General features: G+C 39.7%; 1 protein-coding gene across 5 annotated transcripts in view; it reads left to right on the top strand.

The window, feature by feature from the left end:
* The window catches only part of INO80D (INO80 complex subunit D), a 45,189-nt gene that overhangs the window by 4,027 nt on the left and 14,051 nt on the right, over positions 1-27,111 (top strand). For all 5 annotated transcript variants that reach the window (XM_072041070.1, XM_013096877.4, XM_072041068.1 and 2 more), the window contains 9 exons: positions 5,194-5,289; positions 5,396-5,642; positions 11,214-11,962; positions 15,287-15,395; positions 20,673-20,897; positions 22,929-23,038; positions 24,457-24,590; positions 25,971-26,188; positions 26,590-26,747. In XM_072041070.1, the coding sequence (XP_071897171.1) occupies positions 5,425-5,642; positions 11,214-11,962; positions 15,287-15,395; positions 20,673-20,897; positions 22,929-23,038; positions 24,457-24,590; positions 25,971-26,188; positions 26,590-26,747 (1,921 nt within the window). In that variant the 5' untranslated portion in view covers positions 5,194-5,289; positions 5,396-5,424. The remainder of the gene's footprint in view (positions 1-5,193; positions 5,290-5,395; positions 5,643-11,213; positions 11,963-15,286; positions 15,396-20,672; positions 20,898-22,928; positions 23,039-24,456; positions 24,591-25,970; positions 26,189-26,589; positions 26,748-27,111) is intronic.

The following is a 27,111-nucleotide window of genomic DNA, read 5'->3' as shown; positions in this document are numbered from 1 at the left end:
CTGTTGGTCCCAGCAAAAGGGTCAGGCAAGTGGAACACAGGGAATTCATCTCTTGGTCAAACTGAAGAATTGGTAAAGCTACTATTTATGCTGCCTGTTTTTGTGGAAAAGCTGAGCTTCAGGGAGATCTGAGTTCTTGCTTTCTAGCCTCAGGTTGATGGTTTTGGAAGCGTGTGTAGACTGTTGTACCTTGTCTGTGAAATCTCATGAACACACCAAGCAATATAGCATTAAATCTGCACTGGTGTTAGGAAATTCAAACCAACACAGTTAAGATGTCTTTAGTTGTGACTTTTATTTGGATGCAGTCTGTGAACCTCTAAGTTCTCCTCTTAATTATACATATTTTAACCACGGATGTGTAATTGTGTTGCAATTTACAACGCATTTGGGGATTCCATTGCCTAAATTTGGTCTCATTTAGGTTGAATGTCAAATTCTGAGCATACATTTAAGAGCGTGTCTAACCCACATGGTTTAAATTATTTTCTGCTCAGGGTTTTCTTGGGATTACTGATTGGGTTTTGGGACTGCAAATTTTCAGGCTTTCTAGTAGCCGTTAACTTATCTAAAATACCGATGATGAGGGTACCAAATTTCAGTATGACATGATACAGATACTCAGTATGATCTAGCAAAGATTTTTCCCCAAAGTTTGCTGTGACAGCATTTCCTGACCTCTCCAAAGGACTGTTTAACTGTTTGAGGAGTGGGTACGTGGAGTGCAGAGCTACAACTTAGTTGTCTTGGAGTTGATGTGCGCTGCAAGGAAACCGATTACACCTCTTTGGGAGTGCTAAAAGCAGTTGGGAGCTGGCTTCTTCCAGTGCCTGGCAGCAGGCACTGACAGTTGCAGGTGTGTGCATGTGTGTGTTTAAGTCTTTTATTTCTCTTTCGCTGTCACGTTGCAAACCGCTCCCTGTTGTCTTACAGGCCACCAGTGGCTGCACTCAGCAGGACAAGTAGCTCTGCTCAAAGTGGTGCTGTCACAGAGTGTGACTCTGCTCTGGGTCCTGCCTGTCCTTGCTGGAAAGCCTTACTAGGGCACTCAATTTGTTGCTCTTTACATGTGCAGATAGGGCTTTTACCACGGCAGGTGGATTCTCTTCCAGTCATCTGTTCAGGTATAAAAAGTGGGAGAAGGGGAGAAATTAATGTTATCAAATTACAAATGTTAGGGGTAAGGTTATAAGAACATAAGGAGTACCCTGCTGGGTAAGATCAGGGGTCGATCCTGCCTACTGTTCTGTCTTGAACAGTGGGACTAACTGATGCTATTTAGGGACAGTATGAAAACCCAGCTGCTTTTAATTTATTTATTTATTTATTTATTGTCCTCTTGATCCTCCGACATCTGTATTTATGAAATTAGGCATGCTGGCGAGTATATCATTGCCCATTTCCTTTAGTATCTGTCCCCATTGTCTGTGAACTTTTTGAACCTGCTGATGCTGTCTGCTTCCATAGCTTCTCATGACAGCAAGTTCAGCAGTTCACCACTTGTGAGTAGCAAAAATAAAGAAATATTTCTTAAATATATTTTGAGTCAATCTAGCTTTCTCAAGTGCCCCTAGTTCTAATGTTGTGTGATTTGGTACATGACTGCTCTGTATTCACCTTATCCCTTACCACTATCATGTTTTTCAGCATCACTCATGTCCTACCTACATTATTTCGCAATGACAAGATGCTGGGTTCTCTTCTGTTCTTTGCATTGTTGCTTCAGACTCTCTAAATCATTTGTTTAGAACCAGTTTAAGGAAAATGTAGATTCCTCAAGAAGTAGCCTCTGGTTTCTCATTCATGAGTTGTGGCTTAAGCCAGTGTGAGCACATGCAGGCGTGAATTGTGTTTGTTTTGAACCTCTTTGCAGCTTCAGCGTGGAGTGTAATTGCAAACCCCAAAACTACCTCCAAAAGGTTTTCTACCCTGATATTTTTGCAGCAAAGTACAGCTGCTTAAGCTTTTGATTTTTCCAGGGGAAGTCCATGTTTCCGTCATCTCGTACTGAATCCTGTGGGACAAAAATAATTTCTCCCCCACCCACTATTTAGCTAAGTGTAGTTTCAGTTCTCTTCAGTTAGGCGACATGTGCCTGTTCCATGCTTGTGCTACTTTTGTGTAGCAGCAAAAAGCTCTGTTAAGAACTCCTGTCTCTTTTGCTCAAAATAAAATACTACATCAGATTAAATCAGAATTGAGAGATTAAAAAGTCTTTGTTGTATTTGTGTGTGTATATGTATGTAGCATGGAACTAAATGAAAAGGCTCGTTTTAGGCATAGCATGAGTTCAGTCTCCGGCAGTGTGCCCGCACAGTGCTGCTGTCTTTTGGAGGTCTGTATAGGAGTCTGCCAATAAAGATATCATTGCAGTTTGAGAGAATTGCTGTAGTTTTTCTATATAACCCTGCCTGCCAGGTGTATCAGCTCTCTTTCTGTTCATTACTCTGTAGTTGCTCTGTTCGATTCCTATCAGGATTTTTAATATGGTTATATTTTTATGTGTATATATAGACCCCAAATACGTGCTTGAGCTCGTTGGTTTCCCTGAGGATTACTGTTAGTATTTTTGCTTAAATGTTTCATATGGCATCATACTTGTGTCCTGTATCTTTCTGACAAGTGAGATGGAAAATACTGCGCCTTCCTTGACACAGTCAAGTTAAGTGCAAAAATAAGACTTAATTGCAAGCTAAATCCAAAAATAAGACTGGGGGCACAAGAATAAATCCAGGATTATAGTGGCTGGGAACTGCAGTGTATTTTTCTTACAGAAACCTAACTTAGGAACCCCGGATATGTGTTTCTTGTTGTTTACTTTGGAACTGCTCTGAAAAACTCTTTTTTTGGTCTGTTGCTTGATAACCTTCAGGCAAGAAATATTGCTGGGCTGTGCAAAAGAGAAGGAGGTCATTGATCAATCTAAAAACTCTACAAAGCATAATAGCAGTAGCTTGAAAGGTGCTGGTAAATACAAGAGAAAGAGAGCAGCGTGTGAGTTACCCCATCTTTGCAAGACTCAGATGTTCTTTCCAGTTTTTCATCCTGTCCAGCATGTCACAAATACAAGCCTTGGTATCTGTTGAGAGCAGCAAACTCCAGAGCAGAAGACTTTGTCAGTTGCACTCTGTGTAAGACATGCAAGTGGTTGAGACCCATTTGATTACTCTCTCTACCATAGTAATAGAGAGAGCTGTTTGTCAAGCGTTTGGGACCCAAACCCAGGTCACCACCTATTGCTAGGCTGTGGGATTTCTTTTCTTTCACATAGTTGCTAGTATGGTAAATATGTTGTGAAGGGCCATACTCCAATGATCAGTTTTAAACTTATGCACTCTGCTCCTTCCTGTGCTCCCCTGCATCAAGGGAAAGGTGATAGGAACTGTTTTTGATATCTGTGCTTGTGTTTTGGCTGTTTGGTGTAAACAAAGTGTTAGGCCCCTGCCCTGGAGTGTGGAAAGGGAACCGTGTATGAAGAGGAAACATGGGACGATCCTAGTTAATGTCAAATGATTAATCAGGTCGCTGGCGTTCATGCCACCTACGTTTTGTGGCAAGTCTCCAATCTGCATGCTGTATGTGCTGCATGTGTACTTGTAAAACTATTTAAATAATTGTTAAGTGTGTCTTTGAATTTTTAGTGCTTCTGTCCTGGCTGTACAGCTAGATGAGTGCTAATGGAAGTGTCAGCTTTATGCAGTTTACTGCTAGAGGTACATTAGGGTGTTTGGTTTTGTCGTAGTGACTTCAAGTACCACAGCATTTGGGGATCCAGGAAAGTTACTTTTTGCTTTCTCAAGGTGTTTCTATGCAGTGGGGAGAGAAGTCCTGTTCCTTCACCAGAGGAAGTGGGATCTTTTCTGTAAAGGCCATAGGTTCCCTTCCCTTGCCATTTGGGGCCTTGGGAATAACTAAGTCAGTTGAGGTGGTAATCTGTACATTTGTCCCATGTCATTTACTACATATTTCCTGAATATCATCTCTATGTATGTTCCTTTGCTTGGTATATAACGCGTATGGAACTGAACTGTACTGAACACACCATCTTCGAGAGTTTATTCCTGTGCTTCAGGATGGCCTTCCTGAGTAAGAGCTGCCTTTTGCTGGCTAAGCTGGCTCTAGCAAAGGAGCTGCAGGTTGTGTGTACTGTTAAATATTCCTTGATGCTGCTTTGTTGTTTTTTTTTTTTCCTGTGTGTGTGTGTGTGTTTAAAAAAAAATTGATTGCTAAAGACTGTATAGTGGTGGAAAATCACAGAATTATAAGGGTTGGAAGGGACCTCCAGAGATCATTGGGTCCAACCCCCCTGCCAAAGCAGGTTCCTTAGAGTAGGTTGCCCAGGTAGGTGACCAGATGGGCCTTGAATATCTCCAGAGGAGACTCCACAACCTCCCTTCCCTCATAGGGAAGATGCTCCAGGCCCTGTATCATCTTTGTGGCCCTCCGCTGGACTCTTTCCAGGAGATCCCTGTGAAGAGTACCTTAAGTTTTCATGAATTTGGTATTTCATTGCACTGTGGGAATCTGTTTTGGGGCAATGATGAAGAAAATGGCCTCCTGCTGAAATGACATTTCAGCCTTCCTGGGGTCAATGGGAGTAATCATTAAGGGCAGCATTTACGTAAAACAAGCACAATAAGGTAGGTGAAGCTCTGAAGGATTGTGATGACCTTAGGAAGGACTTTATACTGATGCTTGCAAAAGTTTGTGCAACTTTAAGATGTGAAGTCTGTTCACCAGGTGTGATAAAGACAGATTAAAAAGAAAAAATCTTGCACTGCATGATAAAATGTGTATTTGGTAGAGCAAAGATACTTAAATAAAAACCTTTCTGTGATCAAATGAGTTAATGTTGTGCCAGCATTCAACATGATTCCTGAATATAGGTAATCTAATTTGTTGCTTAACCTTTTTCAATTTGTAACTCCTAATCATTTACTGGTAGATGAGTGGAGGTTTTTTTGGCAGGTTTAAGCAAGGTGATGGTAAACTTTTTTTTCTTCAATAATTTCCTTTTACAGTTTCCAGAGATCTGTGACTGCTAGTTGAAAACTATTGTGCTAATGAATTTGGTTTATTGGATGCTACCTGAATCACAGGTTAAGTGGCTGCTTCTAGCCACTCACTTATTAAGCAGGATGATCCTATCTGTTGTATTCTGACTGACTTTGACCTTTTTGATGTTTTCTGTAGACAATCTGCTTCATCTTGATTCATCATCATTCCAAGATAGTGGTGTCCTTGGGGCTCTCTCTTAACATTGATATGATACAGAAGATTTAAAATCAGGTATTGTTTTGGGTCCCTCCTTCCCACCAACATGAAATACACAATGTATAACTGAATGCATTTCCTTTTCCTTACGTGATTTTTCTTAATATTTCGGTTCTTTCAGCTGATGTTCACAAGGAATAGAGTCACGTGATGTATGAAGGCAAACACATACACTTCTCTGAGGTTGACAATAAGCCCTTGTGCTCGTATAGCCCCAAACTGTGCAAGCAGAGGCGACTTAACGGCTACGCCTTCTGTATCAGACACGTTCTGGAGGACAAGACTGCCCCCTTCAAGCAATGTGAATATGTGGCCAAGTATAACAGCCAACGCTGCACCAACCCCATCCCCAAATCTGAGGATCGTAGGTGAGTGGCGGTTGCCTGTCTGCAATGTGGGAAGTGGCTGGGCTGTAGGCATGAGCTTCCTTTTACGACTGTGCCTGGTTTCAGGATAAGGGAGGAACTGGCCTGAGTGAATTGAATTCCAGGATGTTTCTTTGAGGGTTTTGTTGTAAGACCAGTAAACTTTATTTTATTTTCAGTGGGCATCAAGTACACAAAGAAGGCAGTAACTTACTCCCAAGGAACGTATTCCCAAGTTTTCAGAAGAGTTTATTGCTTTGCTCAAACTCACTATAAATTGTGGATCAAACCTGCTACACAATATCTGCAGATCTAACTAATTTGCCATGTCACTCACAGTATGTGCTCTTAAAAGGGCCCACTTGTTTGGCCAGCTGTGGCAAAAGCACACTTTCAACTCCTTTTTCAGGATAAACAGTTGAAAACGCATACCTTCTGGGCTTAGGGAGCAGTGACACACAGGGACGAAAGCAGAATTACAGTTCAGCGATCTTGCTTTAGTACGGATCTGTGGTGGTTTATTACTGGAATAAAATACATACTGCTTGATAACAATCAGCCAACTGCGAAAGTGCTGTTCGCTCCCTTTCTTCTCTGCTTCCTCTCTTTCTCTCCCTCTCCCTGCCCAAATGAAGATGCCTGAGGTACCCACATATTAAATGGCTTGCGAGAGATAATGCTTGAAGATGTTGGAGAGCTGAGAATTCAAACAAGTTTTCCTAAATTGCAGCCCATAGTGTATCCACGAGGGCTTTTTTTCTTGCTCTTTAAGACTTCTTGAAGGCAAATCTAATTGGTGCTGCTTGGGGTGAAATAGCAGAATTTTTCTGATCTTGGCTCGTAAATATGACTTTAAATTTTCAGTCATTGCTACAGGTTTTGCCAGTACCACAGTATTTAATTAATGTGTTTTTTAACTACCTGAGGTTTATTCTGTTACAAACACATTTTTTTTTTAAACTAAAATGTAAACAAAATATGCCAAAAAAGAACCAAACCACTCTTCACTGACCTTTCACATTATTAGCTGCCATTCACTAACCTTTTGCATTATTAGCAGCGTTCCCACTGTGCCCTACATATAACTTCTTTCTCGGCTCACAGCTCCCTCTCTTGTCTGAAATAACAGTTGGACTGTGCTCTAAATTAACTTGCACTTCACCTGCCATTTCAGTTGAGGAGACTGATGAAGTGAGAAAAAAAACATGAATGTTTGTCAAAAGCTGTAGGGCAAATGCTCAAATGGCACAAGATGAATAACTTTAAGCTGTAATTTGACAGTCGGTGACTGTTTCTTTGCTTCTGTACAATTGCGGCACTTTGGAAGTAAGCTTGTAAAAATGATCATAGAAATTGTTAGAGCAAATATGCTGTAATTTCTGATGTAAGAACGGACTCAGAGTTGCTGTTTACAAGAATTCATACTTAAATACAATAGAAATGATAATACTTAATGACACTTTTTAGGTCTCATATGTTCCCATGGAATTTGAGATTATTCTTTACACCTTGAATCGAGTTCACACTTTGTTCTTTTTGATTTTTCTCAAGTTAAAGTGAAGTGTGGTCATGACATCTGGTGTATGTTATATTAGAATAATTCAACTGCATGTCGAGTGTCACATTACAGTACTTGAAGAGGACAGCAGGTGTCTGAAGGAGAAAATAAACTTTTAATTTCAAATGAGAGGATGTGATAGTTTGAAAGAATATTTTAAAAGACTGCTTCTCAGGGCAGAGTTTAGTTTTAACAATAAAACTTGATGAATGCTAGTGATAAGACTGCGCCTGCTCCAAGCATTTTTTTTTTTTTGGCAGGCGAACCTGTATCTGTTTCTTAGGAGACTTTTTTCACACTCTGTTCAATATAAAAATGTTTGCTCTGTCTGAGTTCTTCACTCTCAGCTTTTAATTTTCTGTGTACAAATTTTCTGTCAGATGGTCATTTTGTCAGTTTCAGACATGTAACTACATGATCAGAAGCAGACTGTAGGATGTTCTGACAGCTGTCTTTCTATATATCTTTAAAGATTATGAAAAGTAAAAAGTCTTAACAGGTTTCATGCATTATATGCCAAAAACCTCAGTCTTACCACAGATAATTAAAAATAATTATTCCTTGACCCTGGACAAATGAGATGTCACTAACCACGATGATGTTTAATATTCTGTTGTATTATTAGATTTCTTATTAACCATTAACATTCTAGAAATTAAATCTATTAATAGTGCATGACTTCATTGCCAAATTTGAAGTCTAGTTTCTCTATTCACTATTTTGTTTTGAAAGAACATATACTAACATGGGCTGTGAATCTGCGTTTCCTCATTTTTTCTTGTTCAAATACATGCATAGATAATAAAGTTCAGCTTATTTTTTTATTATAGAGTTGTTATACTTTAGGTAGGTTAAACATAATTTTATCTGTCTTCTTTCAAGTGAGTGTAAATATTTTGTTAACATGCAAGCTACTCTCCAGTTTGATTAGATCTTCCTTGAAATAAGTGGCCAAATCCAACACAAATCTGGGATGTACTGTGAAGCATGATGCAGGTGTAGGTAGAAAACCTTGCTTTCTGGATTCTTAACTTCCCCATAATGTGGGGCACTGTCCAGAAGCTGCCTTCATGGCCCATCACCTTTTGTGGGCTTTGCATTACGATGGTTTTAATGGATATCAACCCACTGCTCTTGCAGTACCTTTTGACTGTATTTGACCTTACCTGTGTTGGAATAGGTGCCTTTAGCGCTGAATAAGGAATGGGTAGAAACTATATTAGGTACTCAGCATGGTGCTGTCAGCTGAGAATAACTCACTGGCAGGTTACAGAAAGGACAAATTGTGACACTATGGCAGCTCACCAGCACTGGCTCTGTGCAGGGCCAGCTTCGCCTTCCTGGGCTTCCAGCTCAAATCTTCCAGCTCAAATCCACATGGAAAGCACTGTGCTACTTCCAGGATCTATTCCGTCTTCCCGGTAGTCTGTATGCTACAGAGCATGAGCTGTTTCCCTGGCATTGCCTCCGATCCAAAGAACTTCCTGCATCAACTCAGCTGGCTCTTGGCTGCTTCCAGCAGAGCCACTTGACATCTGCACCAGGCTCTGCAGCACCAGGTTTAGCCAGAGCCAGTTTGGGTCAGGGCCAGCTAAAGAGCTGCCTTGGAGCCTGCAGGAGAGGGATGTAATTCAGTGTGTGTGCCCACCTGGCTCCACGTGGGACCAGACAGAGTCTGGCAAGGCCAAGGTGGAGTTGGTCCCTGTAAATGATGCCTAGCCAAAGCTGCTTGCATGTAGAACTACCGAGAGAAGACTTAGTCCCCATTTCTTCCTGCTCCTTTTAGTCTGGTGGGCAAAGTGTATCAGTCTCCATTATGGTGGAAAACGGGGAATTGATGCAGAGCCAAATCAGTGGGTACTGGAGTCTGCAAGTGTGTGATCTGTATTTTCCTTATGCTGTAGTCCGGTATCTATAGATTTGTGTCCAGGGGTGATGCCTGTGTAAGATATTGTTGGCTTTCAGTAATGCGGCACGGTCAGTTGTAAGAACCAAAGCTTTATTCTCTGTCGTATAAAAATGATCCTGTTAGAGTTGAACAAACAAGCAAAACACATAACTGCCCAAAACTCAGAGAAGAATGATAAACTAATTACCTTTTCATGGGTTTATTCACCTTTTCTATATTTTACTTTCTTCTTGGTTTTCACGGTTTTACCTTCTCACTCCTGCACAAACACAGCATGGAGATATTTAAATTCTGAACAATATAAAGGAAACATTCAAATTGAGCAACACTCTTTTGATTAAGGGAAAAAATCCATTGTGCTTTTCTTGTCTGTTTGTTGTTTTTCTTCTGTTGTACTAAAAGTGCTATTCTAACTCAGTCTTGCTCAAAGAAAATATTAAGAAAATGCTTAATTTTAATTACGTAAATATTGTTGTTGAATTCAATGGAAGTTTTATTGAGCCCTCATTACAGAATTTAATTTTTAAAAGTGCACCTCTTGGTATGACCTTACAGTATTCTAGTCTGTTCCAATAAGAACTCCATTCTTTGCTGGCTTTCAGCTTGTCTCATTTGGATACATTTATTACTTACAACTTAATGTAATGAAGAAATCATTTAGATAATAACATGTAGTAGTGTTTTTCAGTCTTTTTTGATTTTTGAAAAACTTATGGGTGTGGATCCTTCAAGAAACTACATATATGGAGACTGTTAAAGAGCATATCAGAATTTGCTTTTTCTTTTTTACCTTTTATGGACCCTTTGGAAGCAGTTCATGCATTGCTTCTCTAGGAGTGGGATGACAAATTGAAAGTTACTAATCTGAAGTGTTACAACTTTTGTGGAGTTGATTTGGGCTTCTGTGTTATTTTTTTTTTTTCTCCATTAAGACTAGGAATAATTTATTTTTTATTTAGTTGTTCCACAAAACTTAATTTTCTCAGATCATGTTCTACTCTACTCTACTCTACTCAGAATACTTACATGGATATTCGCTTATCCTGTCCATAAATACCATGATACAGACATCAGTCTTTCCTCATATCTTTGTTTCCAGCTGTAAGCTGCAGGTTGTAAATAGGATCCTGCAAGGGCAGAAGCCTGATTGCTGAGGGCATTCTACAGAGGCAGGAAAAGGATCAGATTGTGATTATTGTATTTGTAACACCCGCTTGTTTTAACCAGACAAAAATTGTTTACTTCTTAGTATGTTATCTGAGTCTATAAATTGTAACAAACTATTAAAGGCTTTCCTTTTAAAAAAAAAATATTATATTAAAAGATTTTTGTATTAGAGAAGCTTGAAGTCTGTGTTTGTGGATTGTATATATACATTCTCTTGGCATTTTGTAAACATTTTCCAAGAACAGAGAATTTCTTTTAAACTGAATTTTTATTTGAAGAACATTCAGCTAATCCTCTGGCTACAAAATTGTTATGTTAAATTACTATAACAGGGCTTAATATTTAAGCTGCTTGCTCACTAAGAGCAAGTAGTGACCCTTCTCAAGAAGGTATCTCCAGCGAGATTGTCCCTGTGTGAAACTGCTCCCTGCTACAACTGGGAATCATAAGAATGATGTGGATGTTGATGAAAATGCTAACTACTTCCAATGAAAGGACAGCCAAATGAAAGAAGTATTCTTCCCTGTACTCTTTCATAGGAGCTTTTGAAATGGTTCTGTATGGTCAGAATTAATGACTTGAGTTCTTACCGTGTTTGTATCAGGCCGTTTGTTTTGTTCACTTTGTTTTGTGTGTATTTACCCTATTAGAGAGTAAATATTTTGCATACAGTGTGTGAATCTCCTATAATGAATAACCAGTGAATGCTTCTATATCTTAAGATTTCAACTTGTCACTTGTAAAAGTTTATTTTCAGCTATAGGTTGGGAACACCACAATTATCTGTTGTTTTAGAAGTGACTGTGTACATTTTTTATAAAATCCTTTGTGTTTTGATTAATTTTTCATGTTGTATGTGGGTTTCCCCTTAGTGGACTGTTTTCTTCAGGTTTTCCTTACAAGAACTGAATTAAGAACTGTCTGCTTTTCCTTTTCAAAGGTACTGCAACAGCCACCTGCAGGTACTTGGCTTTATACCGAAAAAGGAGAGGAAGAAAAAGAATGATCCCATAGAGGAGGTGAAGGTCAGGCATCAGATGGATACTATGGCCTTCAGTCTGACAGTGCCCACCTTGGCCTTGAAGATGCCCAATGGGCTGGATGGGATGTCCCTCTCCCCTCCAGGGGCTAGGCTTCCTCTCCACTACCTGGAGGCAGAACTAGAAGACCCCTTTGCTTTCAACGAGGAGGATGATGACCTAAAGAAAGGGGCAACGGTGAGGAAAAAGTTGCAGAGCAAGTTGGCTCAAAACCGGCAGCGCCAGAGAGAGACAGAGATTTTAAAAGTTCGCCAAGAGCACTTTAGCCCCCTTCCTGCACCTTTGCAGCAGCAGCCTCTGCAGCAGCAGCACTCCCATCTGCCACCTTCATCAGCTTCGTTAAAGCCGACAGGGCTACCGCAGGGCTTAGTCTGCAAGTCACCTCAACCTCCGAACACCAGCCTACCAATGCAGGGAGTGGCACCCACCACACACACTATAGCACAAGCCCGGCAGTTGTCTAACAAGAGACCTCTGCCCCTCCTGCCACCTGCTAGGGCTCCGGTCACGGACCCTCCGAGGACTGATCGGGTCCTAATGAAAGCCACAGCCTTCTCTCCGCACTCATCCTGCATGAGCCGGCTACAGAGACTGGTGAAACTGTGCACTCGAAAACAGCAGCTGGACACTGATCTGTTTCCACATCTAGGTGGGTAGATAATAAATGCACTGCCTCTCTTTATTTTTTTTAAACCTGAAACCAAAACACAAAAGAGGAATGTCTTCCTAGCTCCGTCCTGCTTTCACATGTGGTCCTTATGAAATAAACCTGAACTCTTGATGTTTTCTTTAGCCCTGTTCTCTATGAAGGGAATGCCTGGACCTATCATATATGATTTATGATATTTTAATTGTTTGTTCTTCTTAATGTTCCGTTAACTGTTTGAGAAATCAAGCTGAGGTATAGAAAAACATTGCTTAATGACATAGGCACTGTATAGACAGTTTGCAACTGCAGTAGTAAAAGTGTAGTGCAGACTGTGCTTACATGGGTAGACAAGGTTAGATTGAATGTTAGATATATGACAAGTGCAGATTACAAAATAAGTGCAAGTAAAAGTATGGAGATTGGCCCATCATTCTGTGCAGATCTAAATTTCTGGTTAATGTGGCTAGGAAAATTGGAGCACAAGAGAGTTTCTATTGACTGGGCCTGTTCATATGTGGAACTTGGCTAACAAAAGCCCAAGGCTGTCTTTGTGCCAGGCAGGAAAGCAGTGCCGTTACACAGGTAATTGGAGAGGTGGAGTCTTGTCTGCATATCAGTGCAGAAATAGTCTCCTCCTTCCTTATTATCTGGAAACCATGTTAATCAATTGCTGCTTGCAAAATTGTAAGTGGAAATAGCCAACCTGCTGCTGTGGCTGTAGTGCTCTATGAAGCTTCAAAAAAGGCAGCCGATCTTAGGGCTCATTTGTCTGACTATGAATGCAGACTTAGGTACACCTAGCCGTCCTTAACGTCTCCCTCATTCTCCGAAGTTACCATACTTTTCTGCTTAGTTTTACATTTTATTTTCCTAACAAGTTAAATGTTGATAGGAAAAAGGGAAATAGAGGTCAGTGTGTGATATTAGAGCAGGAATGCCATTTATGATGCGTTTGTGGGTGTTGATATATTTTTTTTAAGACTTCAAATAAGTTGGAAGTACTTCATATCAAATCTAATTTCATTGCAAACATCTGTAATTTTTGCTATTTCAATTAACCTTTTTTAATTTGCAGTTAAGATCTGCACTTTGGCACTCATGGGATAGCTTGACTATTTGTTTAGAAGATAATTAGCATCCCATAGCATTCTCTAAAGGACATTGTTCTTCAGAAATCCTGTATGATGGTCCTCTGTGTAATGCAGGTCTTCTGTGGAATGGCAACTCTAGAGGCACTTTCAAGTGTCACAGACCCAAATAGCTTAAAAAGTGACCTGTGTCTTGAGAAAGATCACTTTCTGCATTTAACGTTTTACATACTCAAGCGATGTTTGCACTGAATGGAATATGTTTTCCCAAAAAAAAGAGGCTCAGTAGAAAAATGGATTAGACCTAAAAATGTAGAGTTATGCAAATACCATGCTACAATAAATGTGAAAATGAATATATATGCTTTGAATACTCATATCTGGCAAAGTAACAGAATTCATGTATTAAACAAGGCAGACCAGGAAAATATATGTTACTTCCTCACAATATGCCTTAATATTAAAGACTAGTTAGGCCAGTTCAGAAAATTTTAGGATTTGTTTAATGATGGAGTAGCACTAGAGATGGCTTCACAGAATCTTTAAAGAATCACACAGAATCACACAGAATCTCTAGGTTGGAAGAGACCTCAAGATCATCGAGTCCAACCTCTGACCTAACACTAACAGTCCCCACTAAACCATATCCCTAAGTTCTACATCTAAACGTCTTTTGAAGACTTCCAGGGATGGTGACTCAACCACCTCCCTGGGCAGCCTGTTCCAATGTCTAACAACCCTTTCAGTAAAGAAATTCTTCCTAACATCTAACCTAAAACTCCCCTGGCGCAACTTTAGCCCGTTCCCCCTCGTCCTGTCACCAGGCACAAGGGAGAACAGGCCAACCCCCATCTCGCTAGAGCCTCCTTTAATATACTTATACAGAGTGATAAGGTCACCCCTGAGCCTCCTCTTCTCCAGGCTGAACAAGCCCAGCTCCTTCAGCCGCTCCTTATAGGACTTGCTCTCCAGGCCCCTCACCAGCTTCGTCGCCCTTCTAAGAGATGCACTCAGTTTTATGTGTACTTGCTATTAGAGGCGTGTTACTGGATAGTAATGTAGCTGCAGTCTTCAGTACTTCATATTACTGAAAAACAGGGTTTCTGATATTTCTGATTATGTTCGTGTCTCTATGTTGGAGGAGCTCCTGATGATTGTTTTCAAATGTGTATGTATGTCTCTAACTTGGAAAGTAGGTGACCAAGTACTGATGTGTTTCCCAAATTGAAAGCATCTGACTTCAGAATTGTCACACATAGAGATATTTGTTTTATTTTCAGCAAAAATTCTTCTCCTTAATTCTGTCCAAATTGCTGCTCCATTTTCAAGGAGCACACAAGGAAGTGAAAAAGCAATAACGATGGCTTGTAAATGTGGCTACAGGATTTTTATCCCTTCAACGGCAAGAGATTGCCAAGAGTATCGTTGGATGTGGGGGAAAGAGAGTAGGAAAAAATGCAAAAGATGATGCTTCAGCTAAAATTTTATACCTGAGAACTTAACAGGAAAGTCAGAAACAGAGTTCAGTTAGTTTGTCTAACAGAGGTTCCTGGTGCATACAATGAGTTGGTCCTACTGTATCATCATTAAGCAAAAGCATGCCGCTCTGTAAAAGTGCCTATGTTCACATATCTTTATAGTTTTCTTTTCCTGCTAATATATGCATTTGCAAGCAATTACAAAGACTGAGCAGAGGAACGTCCTGCATAGCTCCTTATCTCTCTCTGTCCTTGCTGCTCTGTCTTAGTTTTCCTATTCTCTAAGTGTTTTGGCACAGAGCAGTGGTCAGAATATAAACAGAAATGGAATTGACCTATTTAGATCATATAGCGTTAAAAATTACCAGGCTGTCAGTTCTTCGTGGCAGGGACTTCTCTCTTACCTCATCTCTAAAGATTCCATGTGCTTGCTACAGAAGCTGTAATATTTTCTGTAGGCAAGAAAGCTAGTGATTTTGCTTTCACTGCTTATGGCCAAAAAGAATTTTAAAAGGAAAACTTAAATTTGGAAAAAATAATAATAATAATAAAAAAAAAAAGCAGTGCATGCCATTTGCATACCACAGTGAAGCTGCTACAATAACTTTCCAGTGTAATTGATGAAGTTATATGTTTAATGAAGCATAATTCTGTTTGCAACTATACTACACATCTGTCCTTTATGCCATAGGTTGCTCAGAGAGTTGTGTGAGGTGGATACGCTTTTCATCCAGCTTTCATGTTTTCAATTCTCTTAGGGCTGGATTGGTCTGAAGACAGTGGAGAGGAGTTCGAGGATTCAGAGCAAGCCTCCCCTTACCAGGTTGCATGGTCTATCCGAGAAAGCCTCGGCTATGAAAGACATGAGTGAGTATGATTCTTCAGTATTCATGTTGGCCTTGATGCAGTAAATCATGAAAATGTGAGCTTTACTGTGTGTGGAGGCACTGGACCCTAAGCACTTGTTTAAGTCCTTTGCTGAGACAAAGGATTGTTTGAATCATTTATTTGTAAGAGCTGCAAAACAGCTTTCTATCTTCAGTCCCAGCTTTCACCTAACTTAGAGACCTTTGTGCAGTCTGCTATTAGGATACACCAGGAAAAAATTTCAAGGTTATTTGCCTAAATTTAATTGAGTGTATTGAAGTTTATCCATGAACTTGTGTTCCTTGCTGAGTAGAGATGTTTCCTTAATTGTAACTAAGTGGGGGGAGTTGTGCTTGGTTTGTAGTAAACCTGCTGTATTTTACTTATTACTCCTTATGGTAATTGGGTAGGATATTTGCTTTAATGTGTCTTTTTCTTTTAAAGGGCATAGTATTTCTTTTATTAATTAATAAGTGTTGAATAAACCTTTGTCAAATATTTCGGAGCACTGCAAGGAAGTGATGCGACTGAAGGGATAAACAGAGCAAGTATTAGCAGCTGATGTGGAAAGACTTGCAGTGTTATAATTATTCTGATAAACCACGAGACTTACACCAGGATATGATAATACATGTCTCTATTAATGTAAATTTAAAGGTGCAAAGTTAAAGCAAATCATCCTGAGCATGGTATTGTAAAGAAACTGATAACGAAAGGTAATTGGGATCTCAGTAAGGTTTGACTGTAGTTTCTATAACAGGGTTCTCTTTCCCTGTGTAAATGGACTTTCTGATAGTACATCTCTCTTCCATTTGTTTAGTCTTTAAATATCACAGTTAAGTAACATTTAACATCATTATTCTCATGATTAACTGGAAATCCTGAAACTCACCAGAACTTCTAGCCATCTCTAAAGATTGTCCACAAGGTGAAGAAGAGAGCTGTATCTCAGTTAACAAGACAGGTACCGAGATAGTAAGTACTGAGAGCCTTTAGCGAATCAAAGCTTAGTAGCAGGGTGTAGATTTTTAACTTTACTTCTTTAGAAGAAAGGATTTCTGCAGTTATGAAAAACCACTGGTTTTAGGGAATCAGTAGTCAGAGAGTGAACTCCTACAAACATTATTTGTACTTAAAAGGTAACTTTTGAACCAAAATGTTTTGGGAAAACATGAACAAAATTTCAGTTAATCTTTTAAATCACAGATAATTTTCAAAGCAGATATATCTATCAAATGACTCCCTTACACTCTCTTCTCTTTGACATTTGATCTGGTTCTTCCACAGATCCCTCTTTTTTCATCAACTTCTAAAGGTCATCTGTGTGTGTTTTGTCTTCTATTTGTCTTAACTTCCTTTGAATTCTTCCTTGTTTTCACATACTGATACCTTGTCTTGACATTTTCTGTTCCATTCTAGCATTTTTTGCATTTCAATTAAACACTTTATTAACTGATCACGATGGATACATTTTTTTATAGTACTAGCTGCTTTTGTGCTTCAGTCTGCCCAGTATTAGCTCTTCAGCAGCTTTCCTGGTTTTGTTTATGAATAAACAGAGACATGTTCACTTGACGCTAGCCTTCTAAAACTTTTATTTCTATTCTACAAGCTTATGTAGAGGATGTTTTTACCTGAAATGTTTTACTTCGACATTTTTTCACTATAGTCTGTCCACTGCTGAAGATGTATTAGTTCAAACTATTTCTTTGGATATTTACTTACTGTTTTCCATAGCAAAGCTGGTTAAAAGATAGTTGTTTTTTCACTTGTGTCTGCTCTTGCGGTCCTTTTCCATTTGACTCCGCAGAAGATAGCAGGAGGGATGCTTCTCAGAGCAGATCAGAAGAAGAAAGTGAACAGCTCATTTCTGCATTATCGGACAGGTTGTTTTCAGCATTTTTGGTTGGGTGATAATGGGCAGAATCCTCTGACTTCTTGTTGGACTTCTTATGCGATACCGTAGTGGCTCCTAAACTCTCAGAAAATCCTCAGATTGGTTTAAAATTAATGCTAAAACAAACAGGAATATGTTTTGAGTACACTTGCCTTCTGGCCCTTTTAATCTATAAAACTCATACTGTTGCCATCATCTGTGGAAACACAGGCCAAACGCTTGCTTTCACTCTTCTTGCCTTCAATATTTAATTTTTAAAAAGGGTTCCTTGGAGGCACGCGCGGGCGTTTCAGTGGGAGTGACGGCGCGGGGCTGGCCGCAGGCAGCGGGCTGGCGGGGACGCTGGCATCAGTGGGGGAATGAGACTTATTCCCTGCAGCCAGAGAGGAGGGTGCCCCCCAGGTGATTCCAGCACAGGGTCTTATAGCTCAGAAAGTACTGGAAAACAAACAGCTTTAAAGGAAAGCCTGCTCTCCTGCTCCCCTGACGGCGCTGTCACCATGCCCGCCTGCTCGCTCTACCCTTTTGCTGCGTTGCGCTGCCTTTGTTTTCTTCATGAAGTCAGCAAGAATTCCCTTGATGTTTACACGCGACAGCCTTAAAGGGAAGGGTTGTGAAGAAGCTTTTTGGATTATTTATCAGATCATTTGCATGCATTTTGAGTTTTCTTTTAAGAAATGAAATGCCACACGTTAAATTGTACTTCAAAAATTATATATGCCCCTTAAGAGAATAGGCTAAATAGAAGTTGGTAAACTTGTTTATAAACAGACGGCAGTAAAAAGTATCTTTCAGTTTCAATACTTGCCTAGGACAAAAAAAAAAAAGTGTCATTGTGCTATTTTTAGGTCTCTTTGAACCTGCAAATAAATATGTTTTGGTTAACCTAACTGGCCTGGAAACAAAATTCAGAATAGACTTCTAGAAGCTGTTAGTCTTGAAATAAATCCTTGTTTGTTGCAAGCACGATTTTTTTCTGTCTTGCATATATATCTTAATCTTGCTTTTTAAAATGATCTCATAAATTTCAGTTCAAAACGCATTAAAATACCGTGACTTCTGTCTATTTCAATGAGAGGCAGGTCAGAAGTCTCAAATTTGCATTGAAAAACACTTTTCCCTCAAAAAATGAAACACTTTTTTCCTAAGGAATATTCCTTTCTTAATTACAAATTAACTTTTATAACCATATTTTAAATTAATATGTCTGCAAAGTTCTTTAAGTAATTTGTCCCAGAGCAGATAGCAAAACATTTAAGACCCTAGACCTATCTATGTGTAACTGACCCCGTCCATATTTTTGCTTTCTTTTAATACATTAAAAGAAGGAAAACCTTTATAAATAGTACATAATTAAACTTTTCTAATCAGGCTGTGGGTTTTTGATGTTGTTGTTTTCCCAGTAGGCATTTTTTCCTAAGAGAGCTTAAAAGTGTATTTTCTTTTCTTCTTCAATATTTTAAATATTGCATACGTTAAATACTTTTAACAGGTTATGTTTACTGCTTAGCATTTTATTCCAGAGGTTAATTACTTGCAATTTGCGTTTCTTGAAAATAATCTGTAATCTATTTTAACAGGCAAAATATAAAGTATGGTTGGCTTTACATAAAACTTTTTTTAAAAAAAAAAAAAAAAAAAAATGTGTTTATGCCCAGGCAGTGTTTGCTCATGTGGAGTTTTTGTGGGCAGTCTTTTTTAAATAGATTCTTAAATTTAGCCTGCATGTGTATGGAATAAGATTTTCCACAAAGGAAAGTAGGTCTTACTCATATTGCCTTTCAGGGACAGCTGTTTTGTCTGCTTTTCTGGATCTTAGTTTATTTACTAAATATCGCAGCTGGTATTTTGCATCCTTCTGCTATCAGCCAGTTGTGGTCTGCCTTGCCGTGTGCAGGTTTGGATGTCAGTTCACTCAGTCACACCAGCCAAGCCCTGCAGTATGAACCTTAGGAGGATTGGATTTGTTTCATTTGTTTGGATTTGTTTTCTCGCCCCTGCCCTTCCGTTGTTTTACAGATGGGAAAGTTAGCAAAACATTCCTAATTTCTATAAGAAAAAACTTAAAGGAAGAACTGAACAAAGTCTGCCTCGCTTAGCCTCAGCTCACTCCGTTGCTCTGGGAACAAGAGCATCCTTCTGCAAACGAGTGCTTGGTGTGTAGGACTGCTTGGCAGCTTCAGGGACCCTGCTGTTTTAACAAGTCCCAGTGATAATTTCATTCTTTTTGCTGATTTATTTTTATTTATTTATTTATTTATTTTTACGAACATGTTGACATGGTTTTGATAGCCTTGTTGATATGTGCCTGGACATTCAGAAAGCCAAGATAAATGGGAAAGGCTTTCTGAAGCAAACAAAGAGTGGGACCAGTCCTCCTTCTGATCGTTGCTTAGCACTGGTCTGATTTTTTCCTCAGTAACTTTGGAATTAAACATTAATTACTTCTCTGTGGCTGTAGGATAACTCAACTTTAACCTTGGAGCAAGGGGAAAGCTACATCAACTGTCTTAAAATCTCCTTAGAGAGTAGTCACTGGTACTTAAATCACTCTTCCCTCACTTTTTTTTTTTTTTTTTTAACTGTCTCAGAAACAGTTTGGTGGAATTATGGGGACTTTGGTCCCATTTGGGTGTTGTCCCCTACATCATTTTTGCAGTTGAGTGTGATGGGACTGGGATATCAGTCCAGGTTCATTTGACTATGAAAGTTGCAGGGCTGAGTTTGATAAAATCGAGAGATGCTTTCTGAACACTTCTTAAGAAGAAGGCTGAAGTAACTCCATTACAGCTGTGGGCATGTCATTGGTATATATCTAGTGAGAGAAGGAGTGAGCATGTAGAGCCTCATGCTGGCTGTATGAGTGTATTTTGGTTTAGAAGGGAAAACACTGCCTGGCAAAGTAAGAGGAATTGGAAAAGGTAAAGGTCAGCAGTTTTGGTACTTGTTAGAATTTGACTATCATCTCCACATGACCTTTCTTCAATAAATTTCCACTACATAGTTCCCCACCCTTATCTTCTCCATTAATTGCACTTTGATTTAAGAGTTTGTCTCATTTGCTGAGACATTTACAGTAAATAAAGGTTAACAGTATAGATTTTTTTTTTGAACAGCAGGCTCCAGACATTTAAATGTGTCAGACTTGATGATAAATTGATGTAATCTCTAATAATGACATACTAAGAAGGGTAAATACCTTTAGAATTCAAAAAGGATCTTGCTCTTACCCTTTCTCAAGCATCCCTGCTTCATACCAGCCTGTGTATGTCTGTGGGACTAGAAGATGGACACCGACTTAAAGTTCTATTAAACTGACAAATCAACTTCCTTAAAAAAAAATACTTAAAGCCCATCTATTTTTATTTCCCCTCCTCCAGGTCCAATGATGACAATGCAGATGACAGGAGTTCCAGGGTGACCAGACTTTGCACTTACTTTCAGCAGAAATACAAGCACCTCTGCCGCCTGGAGCGGGCAGAATCCCGTCAGAAGAAATGCCGGCACACACTCCGGAAAGCCTTGCTGCAGGCGGCCAGCAGAGAGCCGGAGCGTGCTGGGCAACTCATACAAGAGCTCCGGAGAGCGACCTGTGCTCGTACCAGGTTAGACCTTCCTGTGTGACTGCAATAAGCCAGGGTCAGGGCAAGACAAAGATGGGCAGAGTATCTAGCAGCTGAAATGCTGAACTGTGAAACTGGTAGGCATGCGCAAGGAAGAACAGCCATGGCATATAAATGCCTGCCTGCAGGGTAAAATAAACATGGCATACAGTATTTTCCGTGCAGACAGGCATTTTTCAGCTTTTTGTTCTAAAATGTGGATTGTTTGTTCAGTTGTAGCTGGGCCTGACTTCTGAAATGTCATGAGAGAAGTTAGCGTCCTGCTAAAATTTATCATTGTTAGTTAATCTATGTATTTTGGCTAGCTACAAATATCTGGTACTTTAATAAGTCCAGTTCTTTAGAGCGTGACCAGTCTGGTTCTTTAGTTCCCTGCTTCAATAGGTTTCTTTTTTTCAGACAGAATTGTTTTTTTGTGTTTGTTTTGTTTTTTATGAAGTCAATACTTCCTCTTAATTCTCTTCCCAGCAAATCAAACTTAAACTGATGCCTTTTGTTAGATTTAACTCAATCTAACATTAAATGAAACTCTGCAACAAAATAAATATCTTCTAACAACTCTGAAGGTTACCTTCTGTGGGAATTCTTTCTAGATAATGTCAACATCCCTCCAGCTCTCAGCGTACTGAGAGTTGGTTGATTCATATGTGTACAGAGACAGAGTAAGTCTGAACTCTGGTGTTATGTCTTGGGTGCCAGCAGTTTCCTTTGGTTTACTGGTTTTGCTCTACAGAGTGTGTGACTACGGAGGTGGGGAGAGCTGACGTGAGAGGCAGGCAGGGTGCTGAGAGTATATTCTGATCATGGGATGCTCTCGTTGCTGAACAGTGGGCTGTAGTTTGTGGCAGGTGGAGGGTTTATTGCTGGGGAAGTGGAGTGATGCTGGGAGAGCTGCTCAGAGGTGTAATGTAGAGGTACATGACTAGTTTATGAAGATGCATAAGAGTCTACAAACTTAAGCTACAGTAAAAACCTCGCCATAACTGACAACACTTGCTGGGTTTTTCATTATTAAGGCCTTTTATCTCACAAGATTAAATTGTTCTGGGTAGACCAGCAAAGCCAGGTATGTCTGTCATCACTGCTCTGGTTGAATTAAGTAACTGCAGTCTTTTCAGTTATGAAATGTTTCACAGGAGTAATATTGCTAACTAAAACTTTGCTCAGTCAAAGTGCAGTTGATGACAGTAATGGCTGAATGAAAACAGTCAGGCTACAGACAGCTTTTTGTCAACCTAGAAAACAACGTGTACAGAGGGGAAATTCAGCCCTGGAACCGCCAGCTTTATCTACATGAAGGTGACAAATGCCTTGAGAGCAGGCTAACACCAAGCGAGCTGTGTAACGCTTGCAGTACTCATCCACACTGCTGACTGGTCGCCTGCTTGCAGTTCAGGCTCAAAGCACTGAGGCTGTGCTGAACAAACGCTCAGCTCCGGGCACCTGCTGGTGGATTGGGCTGTAGCACATTGATGGAGGAGAGCTTTTACCCATGTTGAGCACGCTCAGGCTCTGCCACTCCAGAGCTCAGTCTAAGTTTGTCTGAGCACATGCTTGCATGTAAGCTCTGGGGATGCTCGGCATGTTTTGATTTATGAACAGGCTTGCAAGTGCACTTGACTGCCTGTGTGGACATACCCAATACATCGTATTCTGAAGGTTGACCTCATTTGAAAGGGTCACCTGTGGTGACACTCACCTACTGCTGTTCTGGGCTCTGTTGCAGGGTGTAGTAGTATTTACATGGTAGCAGCACGTAGCACCTCTCATTACAATTAATGCCCCATGAAATAAACAATCCTGTTAACTGCATCATACCTTCACCTGTCATCGACATCTATTCCGTATCCCTGTTCAGACTGTGGTAGTAGTGTGCACCCTTCTGGATCATGACATACACACACGTGTGCTATAAGTTTAGTTCTACTGTGCCACATTCAGTGGAATAGTCATGCTAAATTACCATCTGAGGCTGCGTTTCTGACTTCAAACTCTTTTATGCTTTTGTTTCAGCACAAGCCAAGTGAGGCAGAGAGATGCAGAACCGACAACCTGTAGTGGGACTTCGAAGGGAGAACAGTGCACTAACAAGGCCCTTCCATTCACCAGGCATTGTTTTCAGCGTATCCTCTTAACTAAGTTTGAGAGTTGTATTCAGGAGAGGAATCTGTCCTGTCCTATGCATGAAGTCCACAGAAAGGAGGAGGCACACTAGATATGAGGTTTGAGTCTGAAGGCTATAGATAGGCTTGTCTCTTACCTGGAATACTTAAGAATGCTGCAGGCTTTGTCTTTTTATAGATGAATACTTGTTGGAGGTTTTTGTTGGAGTAATTCCTTTGGTCTTTGGTATTTTAAGTGACTAGTGCTTATCTGTTCCAGTTGCTATCAGGCAGCAGCACCTTTTCAGGTTTTTAGGTTTACAAATGCCTTGTTTTTCTTAGGTGATTTTTGCAGGTCTTAAAAAAAAAAAAAAAAAAAAAAAAAGTTGTCTGCAGAATAGCTCAAAAACCTCTCTGAGAGAGTATCATGGTGTGCAGCTGTGTTGGGGATTTTCCTTGTGATTTAGAATTCTATTTTATTTCTAAGGTCAAGAGGTCTTGTTTGTGGGTGTATGTAGTGTAGAGAAGTCAAGAATAGTGATTTTTGCATTCATTCCCATTTTGTTCCCTCTGCATTTTCTTCACTAAGAAGAAATGTCCAATTTCCTCTCCTAAAATGAGGAGGCTTTTGGTTCTGGCCCTTCTGTCAAAGTCTGCAATCCAGACTGCCTTCTGCAGGCATTTTCCATTTTCTTTGTCTTTTCTTTTTTGCATTTTAACATTTTAACATTTTCTGAACATACATAGTGATGTTGAGGTTAGAATCAGTCTGAGAACTGTTCCAAGATGGAAAGAATACTTCTAATGTTTGAAAAAACACAATGAAATATCTGTTTGATTTGCTTTAAGACTAGAAACATTTTTACTCCTGCAGGGGATTTTTCTGAAGAAAGTCTCAGCGAGCTTACGTTTAGATTTACTTGACCTTTCTGTCTGATTGCACATCTTTTTTCAGAGTAGCAGGAAGAATCTTGAAACTTCTTTGTCTGTGCTCTAAAGATAAATGCCAAGAATGTACCTCAAAAGATTGAATTAAGAAATAGTCTTTCTTTAATGTTTCAGTAAGGATTGTCATTAGTCTGTAAGGAAATAGTCCTGTTGACTACACTGCTTCAACTGGTACTATTGATCTATTGATTAAGACTCCAGGAAAAGGCTTCTTTTTGCTAAGAACTCATTAGTGAAATAGCTGCTTCCATAAAACTATCTCAATATATAATAAAATCATTAGACATTCTGCATGAATGCAGTTTTTCACTTTAAAAGTTGGGATTGAGCCTTACCTAGCTTTGAACTTGAATAACAAAGTTAAGATACTCATTAAAAATAGCATCTATGGACAGATAGAGTTGAAGGCTCTGATCTTTATCAGATTGATAAATCAAAGGGCGTTTCTCCATCGTTGCCTTGTGTGTTATTCCTGATGCAGAAATGTACAGATATCTTATTGAACCGTTCTCAGCAGCTCTTCTCAAGTTGCACAGCCAAGTTTGCAGATGGTCAACAGTGCTCTGTGCCAGTTTTTGACATTACACATCAGACACCTCTGTGTGAAGAACATGCCAAAAAAATGGTAAGAACAAAGCCAAAAATGTAATTATTTCTTTGTATTGGGTGACCTCTTGCCTTACAGACCGCAAGTTTACAAACTTAAGAGTTCATTCCCTTTTATTTTTTTAAGAGGATAAGACATTCCCAATTAGTGTAAAGTATACTGTAAAAATCTTTTATATACTTTTGAGGATATAATAAAGTCCACATGAGAATATCCTTCACTGAAAGATATTTGACTCCTCTCCTGAATCAAGAAATGAGAAATCTTTGTGAGAGATCCTGTGGTCATTTTTTTGGGGGCTAATTCCTGACTATTGGATCTCAATGTAGCATGAGTGTGTTATGGTCAGAGCATTTCTTCTCAAGCAACATTACTATACAGGGCCCAAAATATTTTCTAGAGGAAGTGTAGATAACAGTTACAAGAATAAAGATAATGGTTTTGCTTCTTCGTTTACCATTTGGCAACTAAAAAAGTTGTCTTTGATCCCCTTCAGGGATCTGTGCATCCCAGAGGAAAAGTAGTGGCCTACAACAAATTGAGAGATTACACAAATTAAGATGATGTCCTCTGCTCACCTTTTATGCTCTCAGTCTTCCAGAACAAAGCTTTTCAGATGATTTGCACACACACACTACTGTCTTGCCTTTTCTTCAAGGCAGTAGGCATAAAACCACCCTTTATGTTTGTTCTGTTTTTGGAGTGCATTTTTTTTTGTTGATGATGTTTTTTTGACTGCTAACCTCCAATAACTGTGAATTATTGAGTTTTCTGGGTTAAAACATGAGGGCTTCTGCTGCACAGAAAGGTTTGTGTAGACTGGTTCCCCCTCTCCCAGGCAATCTTTATTGTGTCTCTCAAGGTTTACTTCTGCAGCAGATAAAATCCTCTGCCATTCCCAGTATATTGGCAACTGAAAATTAACGTTGTTTTGTTTCATTTTGTAACTGGCCAGTGGGTTTCTCTTCAGAAGCAATGAGGCTTCAGTTGCTTACCCACACCCTTTACAAGTCCCTAGCCCTAGTGCAGTGTCCCTCTTTTATGGCAGTGGGTGCTTGAGGATGGTAGCTTCAGCTGCTACACACTATCCCCGTTATTGCCACCTCAACACAGGAATGCACCCAAAGGTTACAGTTTTTGCACTGATTTTGTTAGGGTTTGCTATGATGATTTTATTAAGTGACTTTACACACTGTTGACCATACCTCATGTTTTGGTCTACGTGATTTTTGCCATTGGGATCAGTGAGAAAGGAAACAGTTTATTTTGTGTATCTTGCCTGGGTTTAACTTAGCAATCTCTCTTGCATTATGTGTAAATATATGTGGAATGACCAGGGGCAAGGAAAGTAATATTTGTTCTTAATTTTCTCCCGTTGCTATTGTTTTATTCCCAAAGGACAATTTCTTGAGAGGGGACAGCTCCCGTAAAGTTCAGCACCAGCAGCAGAGGAAACCCAGGAAAAAAACAAAGCCACCTGCACTTACCAAAAAACATAAGAAGAAGAGAAGGCGAGGCCCACGCCGGCCCCAGAAACCTATTCCTCCTGCAGTGCCCCAAGGGAACCTCACCATGCCCGCCAGTGTCTCACTGCCAGTAGAGATGCCCCACATACGGTCAGTGGCAGCCCTGCCCCACTCTGCTCACTGCTAGCTTGAAAGCTGTAAAGGAGCATAGAAAGGTGTGATGTTGCTGTGCTGATCAGCATCTGAAGCAATAAGATGCTTCAGGACTAGAAGCTACATCTCCATGTGACTGTTGAAAAAACCTTAGAGTGGATAATTTTAGATCTGAGCAAATGTTAAATTTGATGGATAAAATGCCTTGCTTCTGATGCCACATCTCAGGTATTTAATCTTTAGGCTAACTGTAAACTTTCTAAAAGCATTTTTTTCTAGATATAATTAAAAAAAAAAAAAGTATGGGGAAACATCTGTTATAGTTGGCTATGCATTTATAATTTTCATTTGGAGGAATCAAAGTTGAAAATGAAGGACTAATGGTACTTTCTGTACAGGAGCCCCTCCACCCCAGAGCTGAGTGCTGATGAGCTGCCTGATGATATCGCCAATGAAATTACAGACATTCCACATGACTTGGAATTGAATCAGGAGGACTTCTCTGATGTCCTGCCACGGCTGCCTGATGACTTGCAAGATTTTGATTTCTTTGAAGGTACCATTTTATTTTACTTTATTCTACACTAGCATGAACACAGTCTGTGAACTGAAGAAGCAAGTATTTCTGAAACGTACGTTTTGAGGGATTGCTTGCTTTCCCAGAAAGGTAATAACTTCTAGACAAGGGAGAATGCATCTGCCTTATTGTTTGTTTGTGAGCTCTGAAATAAACCAGACTTTAAAAAGGCTGGTGTGTGTAGTTCACTGCTTGCTCTTACAATTACTGCTCTGTAAATCCTAATTGGTTTAGCTTTTTAATAATTCATTTTGCATTTTTATTGCCTGTCAGCCTTGCAGTTTAATCAAGCATATTCACAGTAATGGCATCTTTCTGCCATTGAGTGGGGCTGGAATCACAG

This window comes from Anas platyrhynchos, chromosome 7, assembly GCF_047663525.1.
Source record: "Anas platyrhynchos isolate ZD024472 breed Pekin duck chromosome 7, IASCAAS_PekinDuck_T2T, whole genome shotgun sequence".
Classification (NCBI taxonomy): Eukaryota; Metazoa; Chordata; class Aves; order Anseriformes; family Anatidae; genus Anas; species Anas platyrhynchos.
This window is presented reverse-complemented; position numbering and strand designations above follow the sequence as displayed.